Source organism: Corythoichthys intestinalis, chromosome 4 (genome assembly GCF_030265065.1).
Source record: "Corythoichthys intestinalis isolate RoL2023-P3 chromosome 4, ASM3026506v1, whole genome shotgun sequence".
NCBI lineage: Eukaryota > Metazoa > Chordata > Actinopteri > Syngnathiformes > Syngnathidae > Corythoichthys > Corythoichthys intestinalis.
This window is the reverse complement of record NC_080398.1, coordinates 62,543,177-62,566,694: the sequence shown is the minus strand read 5'-3', so window position 1 is coordinate 62,566,694 and position 23,518 is coordinate 62,543,177. Positions and strand designations below refer to the sequence as shown.

General features: G+C 40.0%; 1 protein-coding gene across 8 annotated transcripts in view; it reads left to right on the top strand.

Annotated features, from left to right (window-relative positions):
- The window catches only part of LOC130914451 (adhesion G protein-coupled receptor B1-like), a 428,372-nt gene that overhangs the window by 82,348 nt on the left and 322,506 nt on the right, over window positions 1-23,518 (top strand). For 6 of the 8 annotated variants that reach the window (XR_009062924.1, XR_009062926.1, XM_057833647.1 and 3 more), the window contains exons 3-9: window positions 7,053-7,157; window positions 13,612-13,776; window positions 15,515-15,694; window positions 19,818-19,982; window positions 21,433-21,597; window positions 21,715-21,816; window positions 21,938-22,044. Coding sequence is in view for 6 of the 8 variants with exons in the window: in XM_057833647.1 (XP_057689630.1) it covers window positions 7,053-7,157; window positions 13,612-13,776; window positions 15,515-15,694; window positions 19,818-19,982; window positions 21,433-21,597; window positions 21,715-21,816; window positions 21,938-22,044 (989 nt within the window). In the remaining 2 variants the exon portion in view is untranslated. The remainder of the gene's footprint in view (window positions 1-7,052; window positions 7,158-13,611; window positions 13,777-15,514; window positions 15,695-19,817; window positions 19,983-21,432; window positions 21,598-21,714; window positions 21,817-21,937; window positions 22,045-23,518) is intronic. The other 2 variants (XM_057833646.1, XM_057833644.1) reach the window with 1 other exon arrangement.

The window sequence follows — 23,518 nt, the reverse complement described above, 5'->3', positions numbered from 1 at the left end:
CTTTAACATTAGCTATTGTCTAAAAATGCATTACCTCATGTTAATTAAGATACCCTTATTGTAAATTGCTACCCTTGTAAAACTTGGTTTTATGACTGGATAAGATTGGATTGGCTTTATATATATATATATATATATATATATATGTATGTGTGTATATATATATATATATGTATGTGTATATATATATATATATATATATATATATATATGTATGTATATATATATATATATATATATATATACACTGAACGCAAGTCATGTAGTAGTTTTGGACGATGTGCGAATGCTAGCTAAGGCATGCTAACCGTTTTTATCAGTGTTACAGCTGTATTAGCAGCTAATAATAATTGCAGATTTACATTGCTGTGAATATGTCTGTCATTGAAGATGTGACAGATGTATTTCATTTTTAGTTTCACTCTGCAAAGTGTTGATGTCAGGAACAGCTCATTATAGGCAGCAAAACATACGGCATAATTCTTTTTGGAGTTTAATCAGCTGTCGAGCGCAGACGAAGCACCAACATCTTTAGAGAGGAGAGTACAGCGCGTTTTTGGCGAGACTTTAAAATGTTCTGCGAGGGAGAGTTAAGTATCTATTATAAGACCAATTGTCTTTCGTAAGATGAATATTTTTTTGTAATATGAAGCAAAAAAGAGCTGAAAAACATTTCAATAAATTTTTTCAAAGTGCTTGAAAAGGTCCAGAGAGGAGATCCCAACTTTTATATCCTCCAAGAGATGGCTAACGTTCTAAGCTTGTAAAACCCAAAATAAGTTTGTAACATGAACATTTAAAATTTACCATAATTTCACAAGTGTTATTGCAATTACAGTAAGTTTGCTGAAGTATCTTCCAATACTAGTACTACAGACATTACAAACATATGAATTAAACATTTAGGGGAAGTAAAATATTGCATTGCATAAAATAACTATAAAATGTTTTTCCATCTAGTTTTTACAAAGTTGAGCTGGCTGTCAACCACACACCCATCTCTACTGACCACATTACCCACGCGTCTTTTTGTCACCCCATCCAAACTTTATCATTGCACACCTTTTTCACTTCCCTGTCCTGAAAGGACTGCCAGCACCCACCAACTTCTTATCCACATCTACCACGGTTGCTCACTCTCTGAGTCACAATGTAGTCACCATCCCACACTGTGTGGGGAGGGAGACAAAGGCATGATGCATGAGAGCATTGTTGAGCGTGGGAAGACTAAAGTGCATTGCTCAGAGATCTGTATTCATGTGTGCTTCCATGGTTTTGTATATGTATGACAAAACAGTTGAGTTTTATTGGTCTGTGATCCCGGGATGACTCTGAATATGTTTCTCAAGTTTATGTCACAGCCCTTGTGAGTTTAATATTGAGTTTCTAATGCTCGGATAAAGTTACTTGGAGAAAGTCTTGGAAAAGAATTAATGATCCTTGTGGATGAATGATAAATCTGAGAAAGTAACTGTGCGGAATACAGACATGAGGGCGAATTTGAGTCATGGACAAAGTCTTGGATAGGTCTTATATAAACAGTCATTGCCTGTAAAAAAAAGAAATGTACCATTAAACTAACTAGTAAAAAAGTACTTTGATCATTTCTAAATAGAATTTGCCTCTTATTGTGGTATTTGGGAAATTAGTGCCTGTCCATTAATTAACCCTAATTACCCCCTAAATCTCAAAATAACCATCCAAAAACATTATATGTCCTACTAATAAAATACAATTTTAAAAAAGTTGTGATTTGCATATAAAAACAATCACTCAAAGAGAAATAAGTTTAGTTTGCAAATGAAATGTGTGATTCAAAAAAGAAAAACGTGTGGCAAATAAAAACGAATGAGTTTTGATGTGCTTACAGACCGATTTTTCTTTGCTTGTAGATCGAACTGGTTTCTCTCGCTGATCGAACTACTTTCTCTTGCGTGTCAAGCTGCTTTCTCTTTTCACTCAGCCCAGACGATATTGGGCTGCCATATATCCTCTACCTAACAGCAGATGGCGCTTTTCACTATTCAAAGGCCACTGGAAGTTGCACTCCAGTTTTATTGATCTGCTCCATGTGAGACAAAGGTGTCACTACACGATCTTTATATTGATCGAATGGTCTGGCATGTGGGTTAATTAATAATGTTTTTATATGACTGAATTTAAAGGATGCCACCGATAGAAAGACATGTAGTTCTTAAAAGATAAACGTTAGTATGAATTATGATAATGTAATACTAAAACCCCACTTAATGTTTTCGTTTAAATAAAATTTGTAAAATTATTTTGATAGTAGGTCTCTATATTGTTGTTGACGACGCAATGCACTCTGGGCTGTGACGTCACTAGGCGACGCTGCCGGGCTTTTTCACAACGTCACTCTTTAACTACAAAAAAAATGTCGTCGGTTCTGCCCATCCAATTTGAACCTGAGCGGAACATTAATGAGTCGGACAACCCTGTCGCTATTTCACAAAACGAGCCACAAAAGCAAAATGAACAGGAAAGACAGGGTGAGACAAAAGTAGGACAAAACTGGTAGTGTTCATGTGTCAAGTGCGTTAGTGACAGCACTCTTCTGTTCTAGTGACGGAGGAGGAGAGTGTTTGATGTCAAAAAATCTTTGCAGATCGTCACTGTAATCTATTGTGTGATCCAACTTATTCCAATATTATAATGGAAATGATTAGCATATAGAGCTGTCATGTGCTTTACATATGATTAGGGTATACAGTGAAACACAGCAGTTTGATTATTTTTGCAGATAGCCCGTGCATCATGAACACGAAAACGTTGATGCAGTGTTCCTCTACCGAGGCATCTAATGGGCTCCGCCTCCGTGACCGAGAGAATGTGTCTTACATTATTTTTTTCACGTAAAAGCGCTGTCCAGACCGATGATCATCCTGCCGGTGTTCTCAGATTTATCAGATGTTGCTCCAAAAGCTTTCGTGGCGGTGAATAAGCGACACGGAAAACAAATGAATAAATGTATTAAACTCATTTTGGTTGCTGGCTACTCGTATCATTTTCTGCCCAACGGATTATAATGATGCCTTATTTTGTACATTGAAATATAAAAGGACTGTTGTGTACTTTATTTGTACTTAAGGTATGTTAGACACATTGTGAGCAAACGTGATTCTCTTTATATTCAACCTCACACTGCCGCTGCATTAAGAGAACGTTGAAGACCACACTGTTTAACAATATTAATGAACACCACACAGACCGTGTTATTTTTTACTTCATCGATAGTATGTGTATTGTTTATTGATCTATTAGCTGCAACAAGTAACTTAAGTACTCAGATGAAATGCAACAAACGGTCCACGAATGCGGTAGCAAGGCTTTTCCACAAAGCAACAATAAAAGAGGGATTTACTTTTACTTACTATCAACGAAGGTGTATTGAACACACAAAAACATATGATTGCGAAACGGGAGACAATAAAAGGGACCGTGACAGCTGGTCGGGATCCTCCCCAGAAAACAAAAACAAAAAAAACAGGGGAAAACGGATGCAACGAAGGGATCGAGAATACATGCTGTCAAATGGCAGCAAGTCAATATCTCGGCAGCCCACCTAGGGTCAGTTTAAAGACACGACTGATGAGCTGGAATCGGATGCAGGCAAAAAAAATCTGACCAGCATCAGAATGTGACAAAATCATGCCAGTTGTCATTCTAGCTTCGCTAGTATCAAGCACAGCTATTCTCCCAACACAGACAATTGCGTCATCACCCCCAGCGTGCATTGTGCTCTTAAAACATCGTGCCCTCCATAGGTTGAAAAATGTACTAAATATTGTAGATTTTAAATCAATATTTTATGTGTTTCTATTAACATATTTTAGTAAAAGACAACAATTGTGGCTTATTAGAGCCTACAAGTCTTTAAATCTGTGGTTCCCTTCATCCCCGTAGGTGATTTATGTAATCACCTTAGTGTACCGTGGCACGTTAATAAATCTAGTCAAAGCAAGTAAATTTCAGGTGGATACCGCCATATAATGTACAACAATGCACCCATCCCTCCATCCTTAGTATACATCAACTTTCAAGAATTTAAAAAGTGCTTTCCTTTCATTCCGAAGCAGTTTGATACGCTAGAAAAAGCGCTCTAATCCACAAGAGAAAGTAGTTTGATCAGCAAGAAAAAAAACGTTTGATCTGCAGGCTAATAAAAATCAATCTGTGAGCACATCAAAACTCATTCTTTTAGGAATGATTGTTTTTATTTGCAAACCACACCTTTTTCTTTTTTGAAAGACACTTTTCATTTGCAAACCATATTTTTTCTCTTTTTGGTTTTGGCATGATGATGGCTCCAGCACCCCTGCCACCCTTGTGAGATAAGCAGTATGGAAGATGAATGAATGACTCCCCCCAATAGTCTTTAATAACCCTAGAATGTATATGCATGGTTTGGGGAGAAATTAGAAGTCGCTGGAGAAAAAGAAGGCAGTCCACAAAGAAGGCAGTAGAGTAGATTTAAATCCATTTAAATTTGATGGTCATAACACACAAATGAAAATATAGACACTGTATGTGGTTATTGTATATATTTTTTTTGCCAATTTACCCCCGCCTCCACTTCAATTCCCTACTCTCATCTTATCTGTTCTATTTTTTTCCCTCCATCCATCTGGCCCGGTCCCTTCATGGCTTTCTCTTCTTCCCCTCCTCTTCTTTCACTGCCTGTTATCTCCAACATGCAGTTGACTGCTTCTGTCCTCTGGGTGTCAGCACTTGCCTTATCATTCAAACATATGGCTTTATGTGAACTAGCCTCCCCTCTGTCAGCATTTTATTTGAACAAGTATTTTCTCTCTCTGCGTTCTATCATTTTATCCCCTTTTCAGTCCCCAGTGCTTCCCATCAAGACACTGAAAAATCAATAAATGTGGAACAAATGAACACAACACCTCTGTTCTGTTTGGTGTGTGTGCCTGCGTGTGCGTGTTTTGGGGGCGGGGGCACTAGTTTAGAGGCTGATATTGATTTCATAGCTGGTGAAATTTGAACAGTAATAAGAGATAAACATCTCTAAATGGAAGATGTTAGGAAATTAAATTATGCAGTAAAACTATAACAACGAAATATTGTAAATGCAGTACCTCTGTTCTGGTGTGCGTGTGTGTCTGTCAAGGGTGTGGGCACTAGTTTAGTGGCAGATATTGATTTCAAAGCGGGTGAAATTTGAGCTGTAACAGGAAAAAATCACCCACTCATCCCACACCTCTAAATGGGAGGTGTAAATGCAGTAAAAATATGTCAAGTAATTACTGTACATCCGACCAAAAATGTTATCCGTCCTAACCTGAGGAACAAAGATTTGTGCATTACAGTGATGCAAGCAATAATGCAAATGAGATGGGGTTTACTGAAATTTCTACAGAACAACAGCAACTACCTGGGGTGCGTCGATCCGTAAGAATCCTTCAGTATGACAGAGGGCTAACAGAAATGTCATTTTAGAAGGATACCACACTAAGCTATTTCCAGTTTTTCACCCTCCGCACAGAGCATGGTTATAGAGAAAGAAGTCTAATCCATCAACCCCCCCTCCATATGTAGCCATTTTCTCATTTTTCTTGCTTGGCCAATGCCTGTGCTCGTTGAGTTTCTCTTTATTCCATAGAGCAATTAATCTTCTTTTGTATTCGTAATGTATATTTGTTTACAAGAAACCAATTAGAATTCAAACTCTTCCCCCAGTTCCTCAAGTCAATTTTAAGTGTTAATGTTTAGTAGGGAACTGACCAGAGGTGGAGAGAGTAGCCAAATATTTTACGCAAGTAAGAGTAGTGTTACATCAAAATAATATTGCTCACGTAAAAGTAATCATCCTAAAAAATGTACTCAAGTACAAGTAAAAAAAAGTATTTGGTGAAAAAAATACTCTAGTAATGAGTAGCATTGTTAGTAACTCCTTGTACTCAAGTACAAGTAAAAAAGTATTTGGTGAAAAAAATACTTAAGTAATGAGTATCATTGTGAGTAACTGCTTACGATGTTTGATTTTTTTTAACAGTATTTTTTTTAATCTATATGAACTGTTATTATTATACTGTACTAAAACTTATTACATAACCACATTATGCCAAAGAAATACAAAAAATAAATAATTGAATTCCAGCGAGAGAAAAAAAGAAGAAGAAGAAAGTAAGGAAGCATCATTCGTCTAAAGCGCATGAGTTCCCTCTAGTGGAGAAAGTAGCACCAAGTTTGAATAGGCTGACTCGTGAATAGTTCCATCACAGTTCCTATTATGAAATTAAAAGGATCATATCTCAGGTTTTCCGTGGTTAATCAGTGCCAAATAAAAAGTGAGAGATAAGTTAAAATCCACGCTTTTGAGTCATGTTGAGTGCAGTGTTCTATGTCAAATACTAAATATTTTTCAGTGCTTTAAAGATGCCACGTGACTCAACAGGCCGGTGTGCTCATAGAACGGCGAGCTTGAGTCTGATTGGGATAATAGAGTCACGTGATTAGTGTTGCGACATCTCATTGGTGAAACTAGTAGAGCTACTGGTGGCCTTGCTGGGAAAAAAAGGAAATACATAATGTATACACATACATTACACAATGCTCTTAGTGCATTGGCTTTTGTTGCCTCGTTTGCTAGCTTTTAGCCACATGTTATGCAGAATGGACTTGGATGTACGCTCCTTTTCTGGCTCAGAAAGTGGCCTTTTCCCCGCAAAAAAAAGTTGTCCAAAGATACAGCCGCCCGCAGCACACAGCCAACTTCAGCTAACATTACAGTATTTACATTGACTGACGCTTGGCTGCTATAGGTGTGCAAATACCTGGGTAATGGTTAGGGTTACTACTACAAGGCAATGTACACAAATCTCTACTCAAGAGGCGCAGGCCAGATTGCGGTCATTAACAAATTATTTATTATTTCTCTGCGGCCTGGTAGCAAATGCACCACGGACCTGTACCTGCACCCGGCCAGGTGGTTGGGGATCCCTGCTGTGTATTACATTTCAGCTGCCATGATTTCTGACCGCTGCTTTCACTCTCACCCTTCCCTACTCTAGGTAAAGCTCTGCATATTTCTCGCAGTCAATCACTTCGTTCAGTGGATAGCCACAAGCTTGATGATGTAGACAAGCCTCACAGTGGACAGCAAAACCCTCAGACAGGTAAGTGAGAGTGCATCTGTAGTAGACATTTTACTGTATTGTCCTTGTATGTATATCAATGTGAGAACAACATTACCATTGCATTTATAAGCAGAGGTGGACTGGCCATCAGGCGTACTGGTCATTTCCCAGGGGGCTGACACACATTTGTGGGCCGGTGGCGTTGTTTTATTAAAAAAAATACAAATAAAAATAAATAAATAAATACATTTTTTGAAAAAAATGTTACTCATCCGTGGCACGCAGCCCATTTGTTGGTCCAATTTTTTTTTTCAGTCCAATGAAATATACCAGTGCTCCGCTCTCCCCGTCCCCAGATGACTGAGATGGAAATGAATGAGAGTAAAAAAGAGTAGAGATGCGGCTGAAAAGCCTACAGGTTGATGCGGCGAAATTTGGAAGAATAACGGACATATTTATTCACACAAAACCCCGTTGAGGGTCAGTTAAAACGGATACGTCAACAGGTGCTGCCACTAAAGTGGCGGCGGCGTCATATTTGGGGTCTGTCCGCACTTGTGTACATGTGTGTGTATAAAGAGAGAGTGATACACATAAAGAGTGAGTGAATAAAGTGATTATTAAAGAGAGAAATGATTCAATGAGTAGACTAGACTAATTTAGTGTTGTCTTCATTTTCTTTGAAGTCAGTTTAAATGTACTACGGTTTATAGCTATTATTTCGACAATGTTTAAAATGTATAGCTTTGTTTATTTGTAGTTATAAATTTCCCCAACCATTGGTAGGACTTGTTCATATCTGCCACTTCAGTTATCTATCATTGGTACATCCCATGCAAGGGTTTTTCCTCCCATGATGGTTAGGGTTAGGATACTTGACCGTTGCAGCTTTCCTTGTGGCCTCTTCATGGTTACCAATTGCCTGTAGTATTGCAAGGCACTTTTAGCTTTCCCCAACATCTACTATCCTGCCATCTGGCACTGCAAACCCATCTGTCTAACTACCATCCCTCTCTTTGTCACCATTCGGCCACATTTCTCTAGTCCGAATGAAATTCCGATGTCCTCGCTGTAGATCCTGGTGGTGTAGAGTGAGTCAGTGTTTTGTTCACTCTTATCGTATAGCTTGATGTCATCCATGTACTGGAGGTGATGGACGTTGGCCCCTTTCTTAAGTCTGTAGCCAGTTGTGTTGAGCAGTTGGCCTATGCAGTGGTGAGAGGGCATCTCCTTGGTATATTCCACATTTAATGGAGACTTGCGCAATTGGCTCAAACTATGGTCAAGAGTGGTCTGTCACAGCCTCATTGAGTTTGCAACAAAGGCTCTTAGTGTGGTGTTGACCTTGTACTGCTTCAGACATTCCAAGATCCATTTTTGTAGAATTGAGTCATTGGCTTTCTGGTAACCAATCCAAGCAGTGCACAGGTTTGTCTCTCTGGTTTTGTACTCTCGGTCGACAGTTCTGTCAACCAGTAGCTGGTGTTTGACTGCTCTGGTGTTTCTACCAATGCCTTTCTGTGCCTAACCTGCCTAACATCTGTCATGTATTGATCCATGTACCCACTTATCTTAGCTCATTCTCCTTCAACTTGTGAGTTGTTTCGAACTGTTGGGGAAGATGCCCGGCAGACCCTAACGTTTTGTGAGGGTTTGCTGGGAACGCCTGGTGGCAGCGTCCAATGTCTAAAGGAGTTTCAACTACTATCCCCGGCAGAGCTTCGCTCATGTCCAGGGAGAGGCAGGGGACATTAAGTCCAAGTGGGCCATGTTCCACGCCTCTATTGCTGAGGCAGCTGACTGGAGCTGCGGCCGTAAAGTGGTCCATGCCTGTCATGGCGGCAATCCCAGAACCTGATGGTTGACATCAGCAGTGAGGGATGATGTCAAGCTGAAAAAGGAGTCCTATCGTGCCTTTTTTGCCTGCGGAAATACAGGGCAGCTGATGGGTACTCGATGGTCAAGTGGCACGCAACACTGGTGGTCACTGAGGCAAATACCCGGGCATAGGAGGAGTTTGGCTGGAAAGAAATTTTGGCCTACAATCCGGCATCTCCGGAGGGGAAAGCAGCGCACCACCAACACTGTATATTTTGTGGATGGAGCACTGCTAACCTCAACCTGATATGTTGTGAGTTAGTGGGCCGGATACACGTACTCAACTCCACCGACACACCTTGCCTTGAGAAAGTGTAGCCTGGGTACCGTGCGGCCGGTTGAAGTCACCTAGGTGGTTAAAAGCTCCTCGGTGGCAGGGCCCCGGGAGTGGATGAGATCTGACCGGAGTTTTTAAAGGCTCTAGATGTTGTGGGGTTGTCTTGGTTTACACGCCTCTGCGACAGCGTGGACATCGGGGACAGTGTGTCTGGATTGGCAGACCGAGGTGGGGGTGCCCCTTTTTAAAGGGATCCACGGGTAGAAAGTTTTGTAGGCCCTAATAAGCCACAATTGTTCTCTTGTAATAAAATGTTATTAGAAACACATAAAATATTTCCATTGATCTAAAAATTTATAATATTTACTATATGTTTTCACTTACAGAGGACACCATGTTAACACGCGCAATGCATGCTGGGGATGATGACGCAGAATGGTTACTACTCGGAGAATAGCTGTGCTTGATACTAGCAAAGCTAGTATGACGACTAGCTTGATTAATTTTGTTACAGAGTCGGATGTTGGATGAGTTCCCGACGTCGTCCTTGCATCCAATTCCAGCACATCAGTAGTGTATATTAATACAGGCAAACCTAGATAGTGGTCGTACGTGCTGTATTTGTCCTTGACAAAAGAGAGTGGAAAGATTAAGCAGCTGCTACAACACTTCAGTGAGTTAACCTGTTGAGCTATACCAGCACATGAGCTTCATTTCACAATATGTGTATGGATAGGCTTTATTGTAACATACTGTATATACATTACATTTTTTTTATACCATTCTTGTTTAAAAAAAAGGGGCAAACAATAAATTTAAATTCAAATGAACGGTCACATGTCATCTCCAAAGTAGTGTAGCTATTGGTACCAAGCAAAAAACGAACGTCAAGCGATTGATGATGTCCGAAGCATTTTCGGGATGAATGAAACTTCGGATGTCATCAGTCACGTGACAGCTGTCATTTGATACAAGCTCCAACACTTTATCGAAACAAGATGTTCATTAGAGGGACACAAGCTTCAGAAATTCAGTTTTGTTTGACCATCTCTGCCTATGCTCTGCCCTGTTTTCTGGTGTTCTTCTTTCTGGCTTCGACTATCCTCCTGCCTGCTCCTCTTCTGTCAATCTGCCCCACAGACTGTCCATATGGCTTCACCCCCCCAAGCCTGCCTGCAACTACCCAACTGCTCCTTACCTTGGCTGCTGAAACTGAAATAAAGTTCCTAAAATCAGTGCTTCGTCTCCCTGACTGCTGCATTTGCATCCAACCACAACCACAGTGCACCCTTAACAGAAACATTTAAATGTGACACATGGGAGTTTGGTACAGAAACATTTTTAATGTGCCACATGGGAGTTTGGTGTATTACCATTGGGTTTTTTGATTTGTGTGTTTTTTTCAGAGAATGCAGGTGGACAGTAAATTGTGTAGGAGGAACGCAGAGAACGAAACAACAGAGGGAATAGTAATACCAAAACATTAAATCTAACCCCTAGCAAAAATTATGGAATCATCAGTCTCAGATGAGCACTCACTCAGACATTTTATCATGTAGAACAAACTCCGATACAAAGGTTGAAAAAATAATGAATTAGTTCAAAAGTGCAGCTCTGTAGCATTCAGAAACACTAAAAGAAATGAATAAAAAACATTGTGGTGGCCAGTAAATGTTTGTTTTATTGAGCACGTGCAGGGAAATATATATGGAATCACTCCATTCTGAGGGAAAAAATATATGGGATCATGAGAAACAAACAAAGAAATAACAATCAAAACACATTTCTAGTATTTAGTAGAACCACCTCTGGCTTTTATGACAGCTTGCCGTCTCTGAGGCATGGACTTGATGAGTATTCTTCATCAATTTGGTGCCAACTGTCTTTGATTGCAGTTGCCAGATCATCCTTGCAGGTTGGAGCCTTGCTGTGGACCATTTTTTTTCTAATTTCACCACAGGTTTTCAATAGGGTTGAGATCTGGGCGTTTTGCAGGCCATGACATTGACTGGATGAGTCTACCAAATACTAGAGATGTGTTTTGATTGTTATTTCTTTGTTTGTTTCTCATGATTCTTAGCTTTTTATATGAGTTTGTTCTACATGATAAAATGTCTGAGTGAGTGCTCGTCTGAGACTGGTGATTCCATACTTTTGTATATGTGCCACCTAATATGTGTAGCATTGTTGTCTCGATACGGCTACTCAGATTATCCATTCTGAACGATCAAGCATTTGAACAGGACAGGTTAAAAAAAAAAAGAGAGAGAGAGAGAGAGAGAGAGAGAGAGAGAGAGAGAGAGAGAGAGAGAGAGAGAGAGAGAGAGAGAGAGAAGGCTTCATTTCAAAAGTTCCATCTGAAATCAGTTAATGCAGTTCTCAGATGGCTTGAGAAACGAGTGTCTCATGCTGGCATCTAAAATTCCATAAATTGTTCTTCTCATGTTTATTTCTTGTAAGAATCATATTTCAGACATAAATTACAATACCTACAGATCAGTTTTGTTTTTGGCAGCTCTTTTAATTTTTGTCTTAGTTTTAGTGTTTTGGACGGTAATACCTATTAGTCTTAGTCATATTTCAGTCATTTCAAAATTTATTCATCCGTCTAGTTTTTGTCGACAAAAACGTAGAAAAAAATTGTGTAGTTTTAGTTGATGAATACTCAGTGTTTTGATCTGTAAAATTCAGTGGGTTTAGCCCAAAAATGAATAGATAAATAAAGGTTTCCAACAATTTCAAATGAACATTGACAGACGACCACATATTGTAGTGTCTACAAAGATAACGCCAACTTCATGATGATAACACACGCTCAGCAGGAAATCAGCATGTTATGTTCAATTAGTAATACCCACATAGATGCCACAAAAAGTATGTAAACAAAAAAGTTGTCTGAGAGTTTAAGAGAATGTTTGCCATGCAAGTTTATGCTAATGCTAACATGAACATAATGCTAATACTATGAGTTACATTTAGTGTGTGATGATTACTCAGCACAGACCTAGCTTAAAGTAAATCCTAAACATCAGTGTGGGGTGTGAGGGAGAAGCGCAGAAAATGTTACATAAGTAAAACGACCCAAGCACTGCTACGATGCAGGCTGATGTACTACATGCACGATAAGAAAATGTCACACATTGTGAACCTCATGAGAAAACTATACCTCACTTTCGTCTCCTCAGACGAAAACTGGCATTTGTCTCGTTATTTTTAGACTGTTGGTATAATCAATTAAAAATACTGTGCTGTTTTCCTATTATCACCAAGTTGGCGTTGTCCTTGTAGATGCTACAATATGTGCTTGTCTGTTAATGTTCATTCAAAATAGTTGGAAACCTTTATTTATATATTTATTTTTGGGGTAATTTGTTTTTAATGTTACAGACGAAAATATTTTTTGTACACTTTGACTAAAACTAGATAAAATTAGTCTTGAGTTTTCGTCAACAAAAACTAGACAAAGAGAAACACGTTATGAGATGACCAAAATATGACTAAGGCTAATAAGTATTATTGTACAAGAGCCTAAGACAAAAGTTAAAAGGGCTGCCAGAAACAACACTGGTTGGCGCAGAACACCTCAGACTGGGCTGCAAGTTTAACAATGATTAACACTATGCCCATGATAACATTGTCTTTATCGTAGAGCGACCCAGGCTTCACTGGCCAGATCAAAACTACAAACCTGACAATCATTGTTAACTTTATGTACCAAACGCCAGCTTTACCGTTGACCAAGAAAAACTGTTTGGTTGCATTGCTTAGCAGGAGTGAGGGTACGAGGCTGTGGCGCTGTACGAGTGTGAAGCATAAAAATAAAATATATGTTTTGAATTAAAAACCTGATCCTTTTCACCCGATTCCGATCTTCTGAAAAATGGCGCGATCGGCACGATTTCTAATGACGTGATCAGATCGGGACATCCCTAGTTAAAACAAAGACCAGGACTTCCTGTTGTAAAAATATATCATAAGCTGCCACAGCTGCACCAGCAAATATCAAAATATTGAGCTCTGTAACCATATACTTATATTTTCAAAGCGGCGACACTCTGAAGTTTGGTTAGGCCACTGTCTTATTTCGTTCAGCAAATACATGTGTGTGAATTATAAATCTGAACGCTTCAACCATATTATGGGAAATTGTCTTTTATTATCCATAACATCCTTTAAAAAATGCATGTTTTAAAGTGGCTGCTGCGTTGTACCATAGGTAGAAACTACCCCTTTTATAGCCCTTCACTAGCTACATCCTGCATGCTAATTCTTTTTGGCTCTCTCTTTTGCTCTTCTGCCCTTTGTACCTCCCCATCCCTTACCCACCTACCACTTTAGTTGAATCAACCTCAGGTGAAGAGTGGTCAGCATGGAGTGTATGTTCTGCAACATGTGGGGAGGGCTGGCAGAGTCGTACCCGTTTCTGTGTCTCCTCCTCATACAGTACCCAATGTAGTGGGCCACTGCAAGAGCAGAGAACTTGCAACCCTGCTGTTTGTCCGGGTAAGTTCACTTTCTAACTCCATCTCGTCAACTCGTTCCACCCGTCAAGCCCTCCCCTTGGTACTTCTTTACCAGAGGTGGGTAGTAATGTGTTACATTTACTCCGTTACATTTACTGAAGTAACTTTTGGAGAAAAATGTGCAGGTAGTCCCCGGGTTACGACATACTCGACTTACGTGATTTTGTCTTTATGATGCCGTAGTCTTGTTGACCATTTTGTCTCCAGTGCTTTTTTTTTTTTTTAAGTCACCTTATTGTACCTCACAGTATATTTTTCACTTTTATTTTGTTAATATGACTGTTGTGCCCTTTGGCGAAATATGTATTTTATTTTGTTGTTGACTTTTGTTTCGTAGTGCATGCTTTTATTTTGGCGCAGAAAGTGTAGAGGACGTACAACTACTGCATGCGAGTAAGAGCGCATGTACTTTCGAAGAAGAACGCATTTGCGTCCACTAAGAAGCGCGCACACGTGCACACGAGGAAGAGCGCATTTGCTCCCACGAAGAAGTCGCGCATCTGAGTGAAAGACAGAGGGGGAAGATTACAGCTTAGCTCGCTGTCTAGCTAGGATTTAGCGCCAACGTCTTGCCGAGAACAGAACAATGATAATAATAAAACATACATAAAATGTTATATGTTATTATAACAATATAATGTATGTTTTTGTATAGTAAATTTGAGATTTAGGAGGTATTTCGGGGTACTAAAAGGGTTCATTTGGATTCACACAGAAATTTAGATTACATCGCTAGCGTGGGAACGGAACTCGATGGTAACCCGGGAGCTACCTGTACTTCTCAGAGTAGATTTTCCATGCCATACTTTTTACTTGAGGAGATTTGTGAAGAAACGCTACTTTGGGCTACACTTGAGTTGTTACATCTTTCCTATTTATTCTAGATATTAGAATATATTTTTGCCAGAGTTGCCCACAATGGGTCTACCAGTTTCACCAATAAGACATCACAACAATAATCACATGAAACCATTATACCAATTAAACGTAACAATACAGTCACATGACCACACACAAACTTGCAGTTGGAAGTTTTATGGTCACGCTAGCCTGTTCAATCATGTGGTGTCTGTAAAGAGCCGTAAGAAATCTTTTATTTTACATAGAGTGCTGCCGTCAACGTTACTCGTAAGCTTGGATTCTCCCACTTTTTGTTTTTGGCATGAAAAATTTCATGGTAGGTAATACGTTTTCTACACTAAAGGACCCAAATGGTCACGTGGGTGATGTTTCATTTCTGTAGATTTTCCTAGGCGGAATTTCAATGATTTTTGTGTATTTTTTGGGCCTAATATAACAGGTATAGGTAACAGGTTACAGTACAGTATATTTACAACAGTTCATATAGAAGACATTGCGCTGAGAAAAAACAATAGCCTATAGCGTTATTAAAAAAAAACAAACAAAAAAAACATTGTGACCAGTTACTCATTGCTTGAGTCTTCTTTTCACTGAGTACTTTTTACTTCAGTAGATTTTGTTGGATGACTACAGATACTTTTGTATGAGTAATGTCATTTTGAGTAAAGCGTTTGCCTACTCTACCCACCTCTGTTCCTTACCCATTCAAGTATACCCAATTTGCGACTTCCCATGGATATATTTTGGCATTAAACTATAGAAAACACCGTAAACAACAAACATTGAATACAATTTCATGGTTGTGTTGTATTCAACGATAACTAAATGGGTGTTGCTGTATGCAAACCATACTGTAGCTTCTCTATTTGCAGTGGCTGGTGCTTGGGATGAATGGTCACCATGGAGTTTATGTTCGTCAACATGTGGCAGAGGTTACAGATCCCGAACACGAACCTGCACCCCTCCACAATTTGGAGGAGATCCCTGTGAGGGTCCAGAGAAACAAACTAAATTCTGTAACATAGCTGTCTGTCCAGGTGAGAAACTCAATTCATCTGTTATCTCCAAACCTTCTAAATCACAGTCATCTTGTTTTAAAACACATGAGAAATATCCAGTTAGTACACAGGTATACAACAATATGAACTACACTTCGTTTTATGTCGCAAATTATGTGACTAGGCTGAAATTTGTGCCACCCGACACTTGAGTGTGAATCAAACTGATTTGCTTAACTTGAATAGTGAATTTTAAAAAGGTGAATTTGAATGACCCACTCCCTATTTAATCTGTGGATATCCTCAACTCTCCTCTCTGTTATTGAAAATAGCAGGTTTTGCTATATATGTTATGTATATGTAAGCTGTTGGTTCGATAACGGATCCGATTCCACACAGAGTTTATCCAATGAGGTTTCTGCTGAAACAAGTAGCATCTGACTAAAATCAGCCTACTACACTTTTAAGACACAGCAACATAGACGAGTTAAAGGGGATGTAGCGCCCTGGGAAAATTTTGATATTCCATCATTTATCCATAAACGCATGCCTTTTGTATTCATATCATGCCACTTCGTGTAATTACACACAAGAAAATGAGAGAAATTTGGCTCGATTGTCAAGCTAAAACGACCGGCGCCCGAGATCTGGCAGATTGTGTGCGTGACGTCACGTCAAGTGAAGAGAGTGCCACCGGCCACTAGGGGGGCAGCGCCTGTCTGCATCAATATAATTCCTTCTAGTGTGGGGAGAATTGGGGGTGTTTTGAGCTGTTTATGCTGATGCATTGTGTTCGTCCTGCACATATTCCAGGTTCCCTCATGAAGAAACACCGCTCGTTGTCAATAAAAGAGAATTCAGAGTTGGCAGTGAGGGCTGTTTCTTCAACAAGAAAAAGGCTCAGTGCTTTAATACTGAATGGCGGCGATGATGGCAGACAATTTCGTTTCTAGTTTCAGCGACGAATCCAACGTAGAAGGACGTAACGAATGTTCATCTAATGGTGACGAGGAGAGTTGCAAAGCTTTAATCGGTGTTATAGGTGACCAATTTGAGCCCAAACGAACGCCAATGCAGCGTAATGAAACGGTCATTGAGGGGAGCAATGACACTGATGAAACATCGGCAGCAGATCGTGTGGGAAACACCAATGATTTGTTTAGCATTTCTTTTTGTGAAGCTGATACACCGTGACTGCAAAATAAAGGAATGCATAGAATAATTATAATTTATTGCGCTATCATAGCTTTTCGCTCTGCCAACAGACACAAATATGAACGGGATCAGAGGATTTGTTCTATATATTTTACGAACGATCATTTATACATGTGTCGAGTCCTGTATCCAAAGGCGTGACATTTTTTTTTATTAATTATAAAAGAGTACTCACTCTGGCCATTTCAAGCTTGGCTGCTCCCTTCTTTGCGTAGCTTTAGCCTCCTTTAGCAGTCATCGTCTCTCTCTTGATATCTCGGGACATTTAGGTGGCTGTGCATCTATGGTCGGCACCGCATCTCCTTTGAGCAGCAATCTTTTAGCAAAACCCGATTTCTCTTGTCCATAGTTCGAGAAGCTTTCAGTTGGAAAATGCGCACCACAGAAAAGCGTGCCGGAGGCTGTGTCTAGAAAATTAGCCCTCTTTGCACGGACGAACTTTACCCATTTTCTGTGTAGTCCAGCTTTTTTTTTCGCGTTCAGGAACTCATGGATACTATATTCCGATAAACAACTATTTATACACCACATAGCACAGCAGTTTTGAACCATTGTTGTGATGTTTTGGTCAAACAAACCCCAACGCTACTCTCTCGTCGTTAAAAAACAATGGCACCTAGCTCCGCCTCGACTTTCAATCACTTGTCGTGACGTCGCCGCCCCATTCGGCTGTTTCCGGAACACTTTCGGTAGTGTTCGTCATTTTCGATCTATTTTCGATAATTGCTCATTAATGTGATTGATTTTTTTGTTAACTTTATCAATATTTTTTATCTTGGCGCATAACGGTTCTATTGATGTCTCACACCCCCTTTGCCGAAACATCCCCTTTAAGGACCACCTGAGGCATGGAAATGACTTGATGGAAATGATTACGTGGTGACGCTGCGACACCATGACGCAACAATTGCGATGCGGAATGGCCTCGCCTTTACATTGTGACTGACGGTGAAAATGGAAGGCGAAGACGTAAACTTTTGATTTCAGGCTCCAAAGCGGAAGGATTCAATTGCAGGGAGTGCGCCGCAACGAACGGTTTCACGAAGATGACGTCAGCACTTGCACACGTCACTTTGGGCATGCTTAGTCGCCGCTATTAACATTCAAAATGGCAAACATGGCCGAACGGCGGCTTTAATTTACTGTTTTTATAATTTTTAATTTAGATATATTTTATTTTTCGCTTTTTTGTGCCTTTTTAAGCAGGAGAGGGAAAAAAAACGCATGAACGCCATTTCTTTGAGTTTTTTTATTTTTTTTTATTGACAAGCAATGTTATACAATCATTTAAACTTGTAAAGAACAGCAAACGGACAACAAAAACGGGAGAAAAAAATAAATATACAGAAAAAAACGTTAATAAAAAGGGGGGAAGAAAATAAAAGAAAACGTCATTGCTTGGAGTGGGTGGGTATGTTCTCTTCCGGGTGAGGAGGTTGTTGTCAAGAAACTGCATCACTGGCTGTCACCTTGTAAAACTGTACTGCCCTCTAGGGCCTGCCATGAATACTACATTGTTAATGGCGACATCGTTCGAATGGAAACGGAACTATATAAACGCAAACATGAAATTTGTCGTATTCTTGGAGCGAATGGAACGAAATGGAAACAGAACCATATAAATGCAAACATGAAATTTGTCGTATTCTTGGAGCGTCACCATGTAAACAGCCCCTATGTAAATTCTATCGGTGCATGTGATCATTTTTTTAAACACCACTTTTACATGTCTAATATTGAGATCATATGTCGGTAAAAACAAAGCCAAGGAATTAACTGTTGGATCACAGACTTAAAGTAATAGTAATGTTTTTGAATACATTACTTTTTTTGAGAATCATGGTTGTTCAAAGAATCTAAATATCCAAATCACTAATATCTACAGTGTGGAAAATGTGTATTTGAACACCCTGCGAAGTTCTCCCACTTAGAAATTATGGGTGTGTTTGACATTTTTATGGTAGGTGCTTGTCCACTGTGAGAGACAATCTAAAACAAAATATCCAAAAATCACAGTATATGATTTTTTAACAATTTATTATACACACCTGTGACTCAAAGGATAGACTATAAAATACTACTGCTGGTCTCCAAAACACTTAATGGCCTTGGACCGAAATCAATGCTCGATCTGTTTGGCCCCCATGAAGCATCTAGACCTCTCAGTTCTTCTGAAACTGGTCTGCTGTGTGTTCCAAGAACATTAATCAAGCAGAATGAGGTAGCATCCTTTTACTATGCGCCTCACTTTTGGAACAAGTAACCTGGAGTGGGATCAAAGCGTTAGATCCTTTAAATCAGGGCTGAAAACACTACTGTTTACCACAACATAATCATAACAACCCATATACAGTGGGGAGAACAAGTATTTGATACACTGCCAATGGGAAAACCCATTGGCAGTGTATCAAATACTTGTTCTCCCCACTGTAGTTCAAATTTCAGTTTATATGACTTTTGCTTTTCCTTATGTTTGGGTCTTTATCTTTTTCCTGTTTTAATTTTTTTGTTTTGTTTTTAATTGTCCTGATGATTTCATGTGATTTTTATGTATCATTTTATTTATTATTTATTATTTTATTTGTGTTTTTGGATTTTCAAGTGATTTAAAGTGATTCATCTGATATTATGAGACTTGACTGGGATTACATCTTGAACCAATCAGGTGTATGGGACATTTTTATTTTGCTTGTTAACTGTTGTTAAAAGAGGAAGTTAACTTTTTTAATTTGATTTTTTGAATCTGTGCAAGGTATGATGATCACAAAACATTGTAGTATGAATTTTTTTTTCTCAGTGTCAGAAAGCTCAGTTTCAACCACAACTTGTCTAACAGGATAGACAACAAATATGGCTAAGAACAAAATTATGTGCTGTCAAAACCTAATGAAACATTTCGTTATATTTATTTTTTGCTCCATAATTGTTTTGTCCTGACAATTCTCAGTGGATGGTGTATGGAATGAATGGTCAAGTTGGAGTACCTGCTCGTCTTCTTGCTCTAATGGGACCATGCAACGAACAAGAGAGTGTAACGGCCCCTCATATGGAGGTTCTGAATGCAGAGGAGAGTGGATTGAGACTGTTGGCTGCTTCCTTGCAGAATGCCCTGGTAGGGGAGAGACCAGTATCAAGAATATGTTCACTAAAGTGCCTGTGACACACACAAAAAAATCTTGAATAGCTTGATTGTGTCAATTAAAATAATATTTTGAGACGATTCGACTATATAAAACAATTTTGCAAAGCACAGATGATAAGAAAGGAGTCTTTTGATCTGCCGTTTAGCCCCGCCTGTCTTTATAGTGCTCAAGGGCCACCAGCTGGGTGATGACGTCGACAGAGTAACGATTTCAGCTGATTTAGAATTGAAGATTCAGAATGAGGAAAATGCGACAGACAGCAACAAAATGTCAACATTGTTTTAATCTCTCTACTCTAATATTTATACAGGATATTCTTTTGATCTAAGTATTTTTCTCCAATTGCTAAATAAATTGTATGTTCATGACAAATAACAGTCTTGTGCTAAGTGGAATATGAAATATTAAAAATGCATTTATTCAGTACGACAGGGCTAAATTACTGCATAATGGTCAAAACTGCCGACTTCTTAAACCTCCCGAACGGTATTTTATGCCACCGTAGTTAGTCCGGCTTTTGTCATTTCCCTGCCACGGCTTTGGAGACAGAGGAAAGAGCGTAAACAAAATTTGGAGGCATGAAAGTGACATGCTAACACGAACTGAGCGGCTCTTCCAAGTCTTTTCCTCGCCTTTCGAAAACGAAAAATCACACAAACCTCCCCCGACTCGTGTCACACATGGCGGCGGCGTTGATTGTCTTCACTGATCGGCCAGCCGCCAGCAGTGAGCAAGTTTCGGCTCGTCGTTATGCTGCGGCCCCGGCAGACAGACAGTGCTTGTCTCCGGGACGCAGAGGGGAATGAACTCGGTAGACAAGGAGCATTGTCACCCACAAAATGCAAAGCACCTCCTTATTAAAACGTTTGCCATGACTGACATAACATAAAACACGTAGCTCACTCAATTAGTCATCCGTCCAATGGTCTCTTGATTGTTGTACTTGTTTTCCCCATTCTTCGCGGGGAACAAGGATCTTTTGGAAATCCAAAAAGCCTCACACCACTCTCCCTAGTGTAGCAACAAAAGCCTGCAACACATTGGGCTGGCGTGACGCAAAAAAATTATCGACTTAATCTGCAAAATCAGCTGAATCCGCATTCCTTCTGCATACGATAGTAATGGCTGTATTGTGAGATGATAAATCTGCTGGCGTCACATTAGCCTTCTTCCTCAATCGGAGTCCATGGCCGGAAGTCTCTGTCATAAAATTGAATAAATATATTGATCGCTTCCACACACATCCAAGTGGTCCATTTCATTCAGGAGTATAAAATACCCTGTGTAATATTAAATAACCATGCTTTTTTTGTGTCACAGGCACTTTAAGCCTTTTTACCCTGAATCCATGTCTTATATTCATGATTTATCAGCGTGTCGAATCTTTGAAGTTGTCTAACCTTACAAATGTCCTCTTAGTGGATGGGAAGTGGCAACCATGGTCCTTGTGGTCAGGGTGTTCGAAGACATGTGGTGGGGGTAGCCAACAGAGAAACAGACTTTGTTATGGGCCATTTTTTGGTGGGGATTCTTGCCCTGGAGAGCGAGAAGAGGTCCGACTCTGTCATGAAAAGAGATGCCCGGGTAAGCAAAATATACAATTCTGATGGTTTAGAAGCAAAAACAATACACTATCAATCACTCTATATGATTTCCTGCTGATATAGTCCAATTCAACTGACTCATTTTTGCTGCCATTAGAACCCCATGAAATATGCATCGAGGACAATTATTCCAATGTTGTTTGGAAGATGACTCCTGCTGGAGATACAGCAGCAGTACGTTGTCCTCCAAATGCAATGGGTTAGCTTCGACCATCATACACATTCAATAATAAGACAATAACACATTAAAAACTACAACACACAATTGGCAGTAGGCCTACCGTCTACGACAATTGTTATATCTGTCTCATCTCTCACAGGTTTGATTTTGCGTCGCTGTATCCTAGACGAGGAGGGTATTGCATACTGGGAGAATCCAACATATATGAGGTGCATTTCCAATGATTATCGCAGCATACAAACTTTGGTGAGTATCAGACTTTTGTTGTAAATATTTAGGAGCTGAACCGAGGCGATTTTCCATTATACAACAAGATTAACGAGCTACCTTGGCTGTGCCTAAAAAATTTCCAAGTAGAGGATACAGTACTGTAATCATGATGATGATGATGATGATGAGCCAGATGATTCAACCATTTAAAGTCGCTTCACATCAAACATACACATGCACTCAAAAGTGTTGTTATCTCTTTGTTGATGAAAGAAAATCCCACTGTGGTCACATAATTCCAACGAAAGTCAGACAGTGCTTTTAAAGCAACATTTGGTAACTTTTCAGGTATGGTGGATTTTAGTGATGCAGGTGGACAAAAGCGGTAGTGTTTACCTTAAGAAAGACTGCGTTTCCCGTAAGAACCAGCGCACAGTGTCATAAAATCCTCATCTCCTGGTCGCCTGCAGATTGATTAAACATTTCTTTTTTTTTTTTTTTTTTTTTTTTTTCTTTTAAACCTGTCCTGTTCAGCTGTTTGACACAGAGAATGGAAGTCTAAGTGCCCAGATTCTGAACAGTTTTAATGTTTCACATTGAGAGTCTGACATACTCCCATTGTGATCATTCAAAATACCTTTTTATTATGACAAAGCAGCGAACAGGAAGGGATTATGGGGGGGACAGAAGAAAAGAAATACAAGAGAAGAAGGAAAAGAAACACACAAACAACAACTAGAAATACATTGAACATCTAAACTAGTTACTAATATGCTGGTGCTATCGTCAGCGAGATGTATTTCCGGTTTACACCATGTGGGGGCCTATTGGCCAGTGAAAGAGGAGAATGGGGGTGGGGGTGTCTATAAGCCTATAAGCTAAGTGATTGAAAGGGGTAGAGTGTACACAAATCAGTTCTGTGATCTAGAACCCAGTAATCGTGTGAATCTCTTATGAGTAAGCCCGTTGGCGACCAACCCTACGCCGCCGCATCGCCAATCCCGGCACCGGGACCCCCGACCCGAGAATGCCCTACCACATCCAGCAGCACGCAAGCCCCACCGGGCGCGCGACAGCCACGCAGACGGGCGGAGAAGCCGCGCGGGCGCCAACCCAGGGCCACGGCCCCCACCCAGCCAGCCCGGGGAGGGAGGGAGGGCGGGCGCGGGGGCGGGGGGCCATGCGCAGCCCATCCCTCCTCCCGCAGCCCAGCAAAGGAGCCATCGTTCCCCCCCCCCGGGACCCAGGGTGGTCCCCCGGGCCACCCGCGCGCCCATCAAGAATAATGCTAATGTTTTGTTTGTTTTTCCAATTCAACAATATTGTTTTTTTGGCTATCGTTAGACTTGCTAGTAGTGGACGGGTTTGATGGATAGAGATATTCACTGTATTCAGATCGCCAAGCAGACAAAGAGTTGGAGACAATGGAATCCTGCAGTTCAATAGGAAAGAGAGTTTCTTCGTTACCTGTGCCCAGAAATCTTGTATTGGTTTACATTGCCAAAGAGCA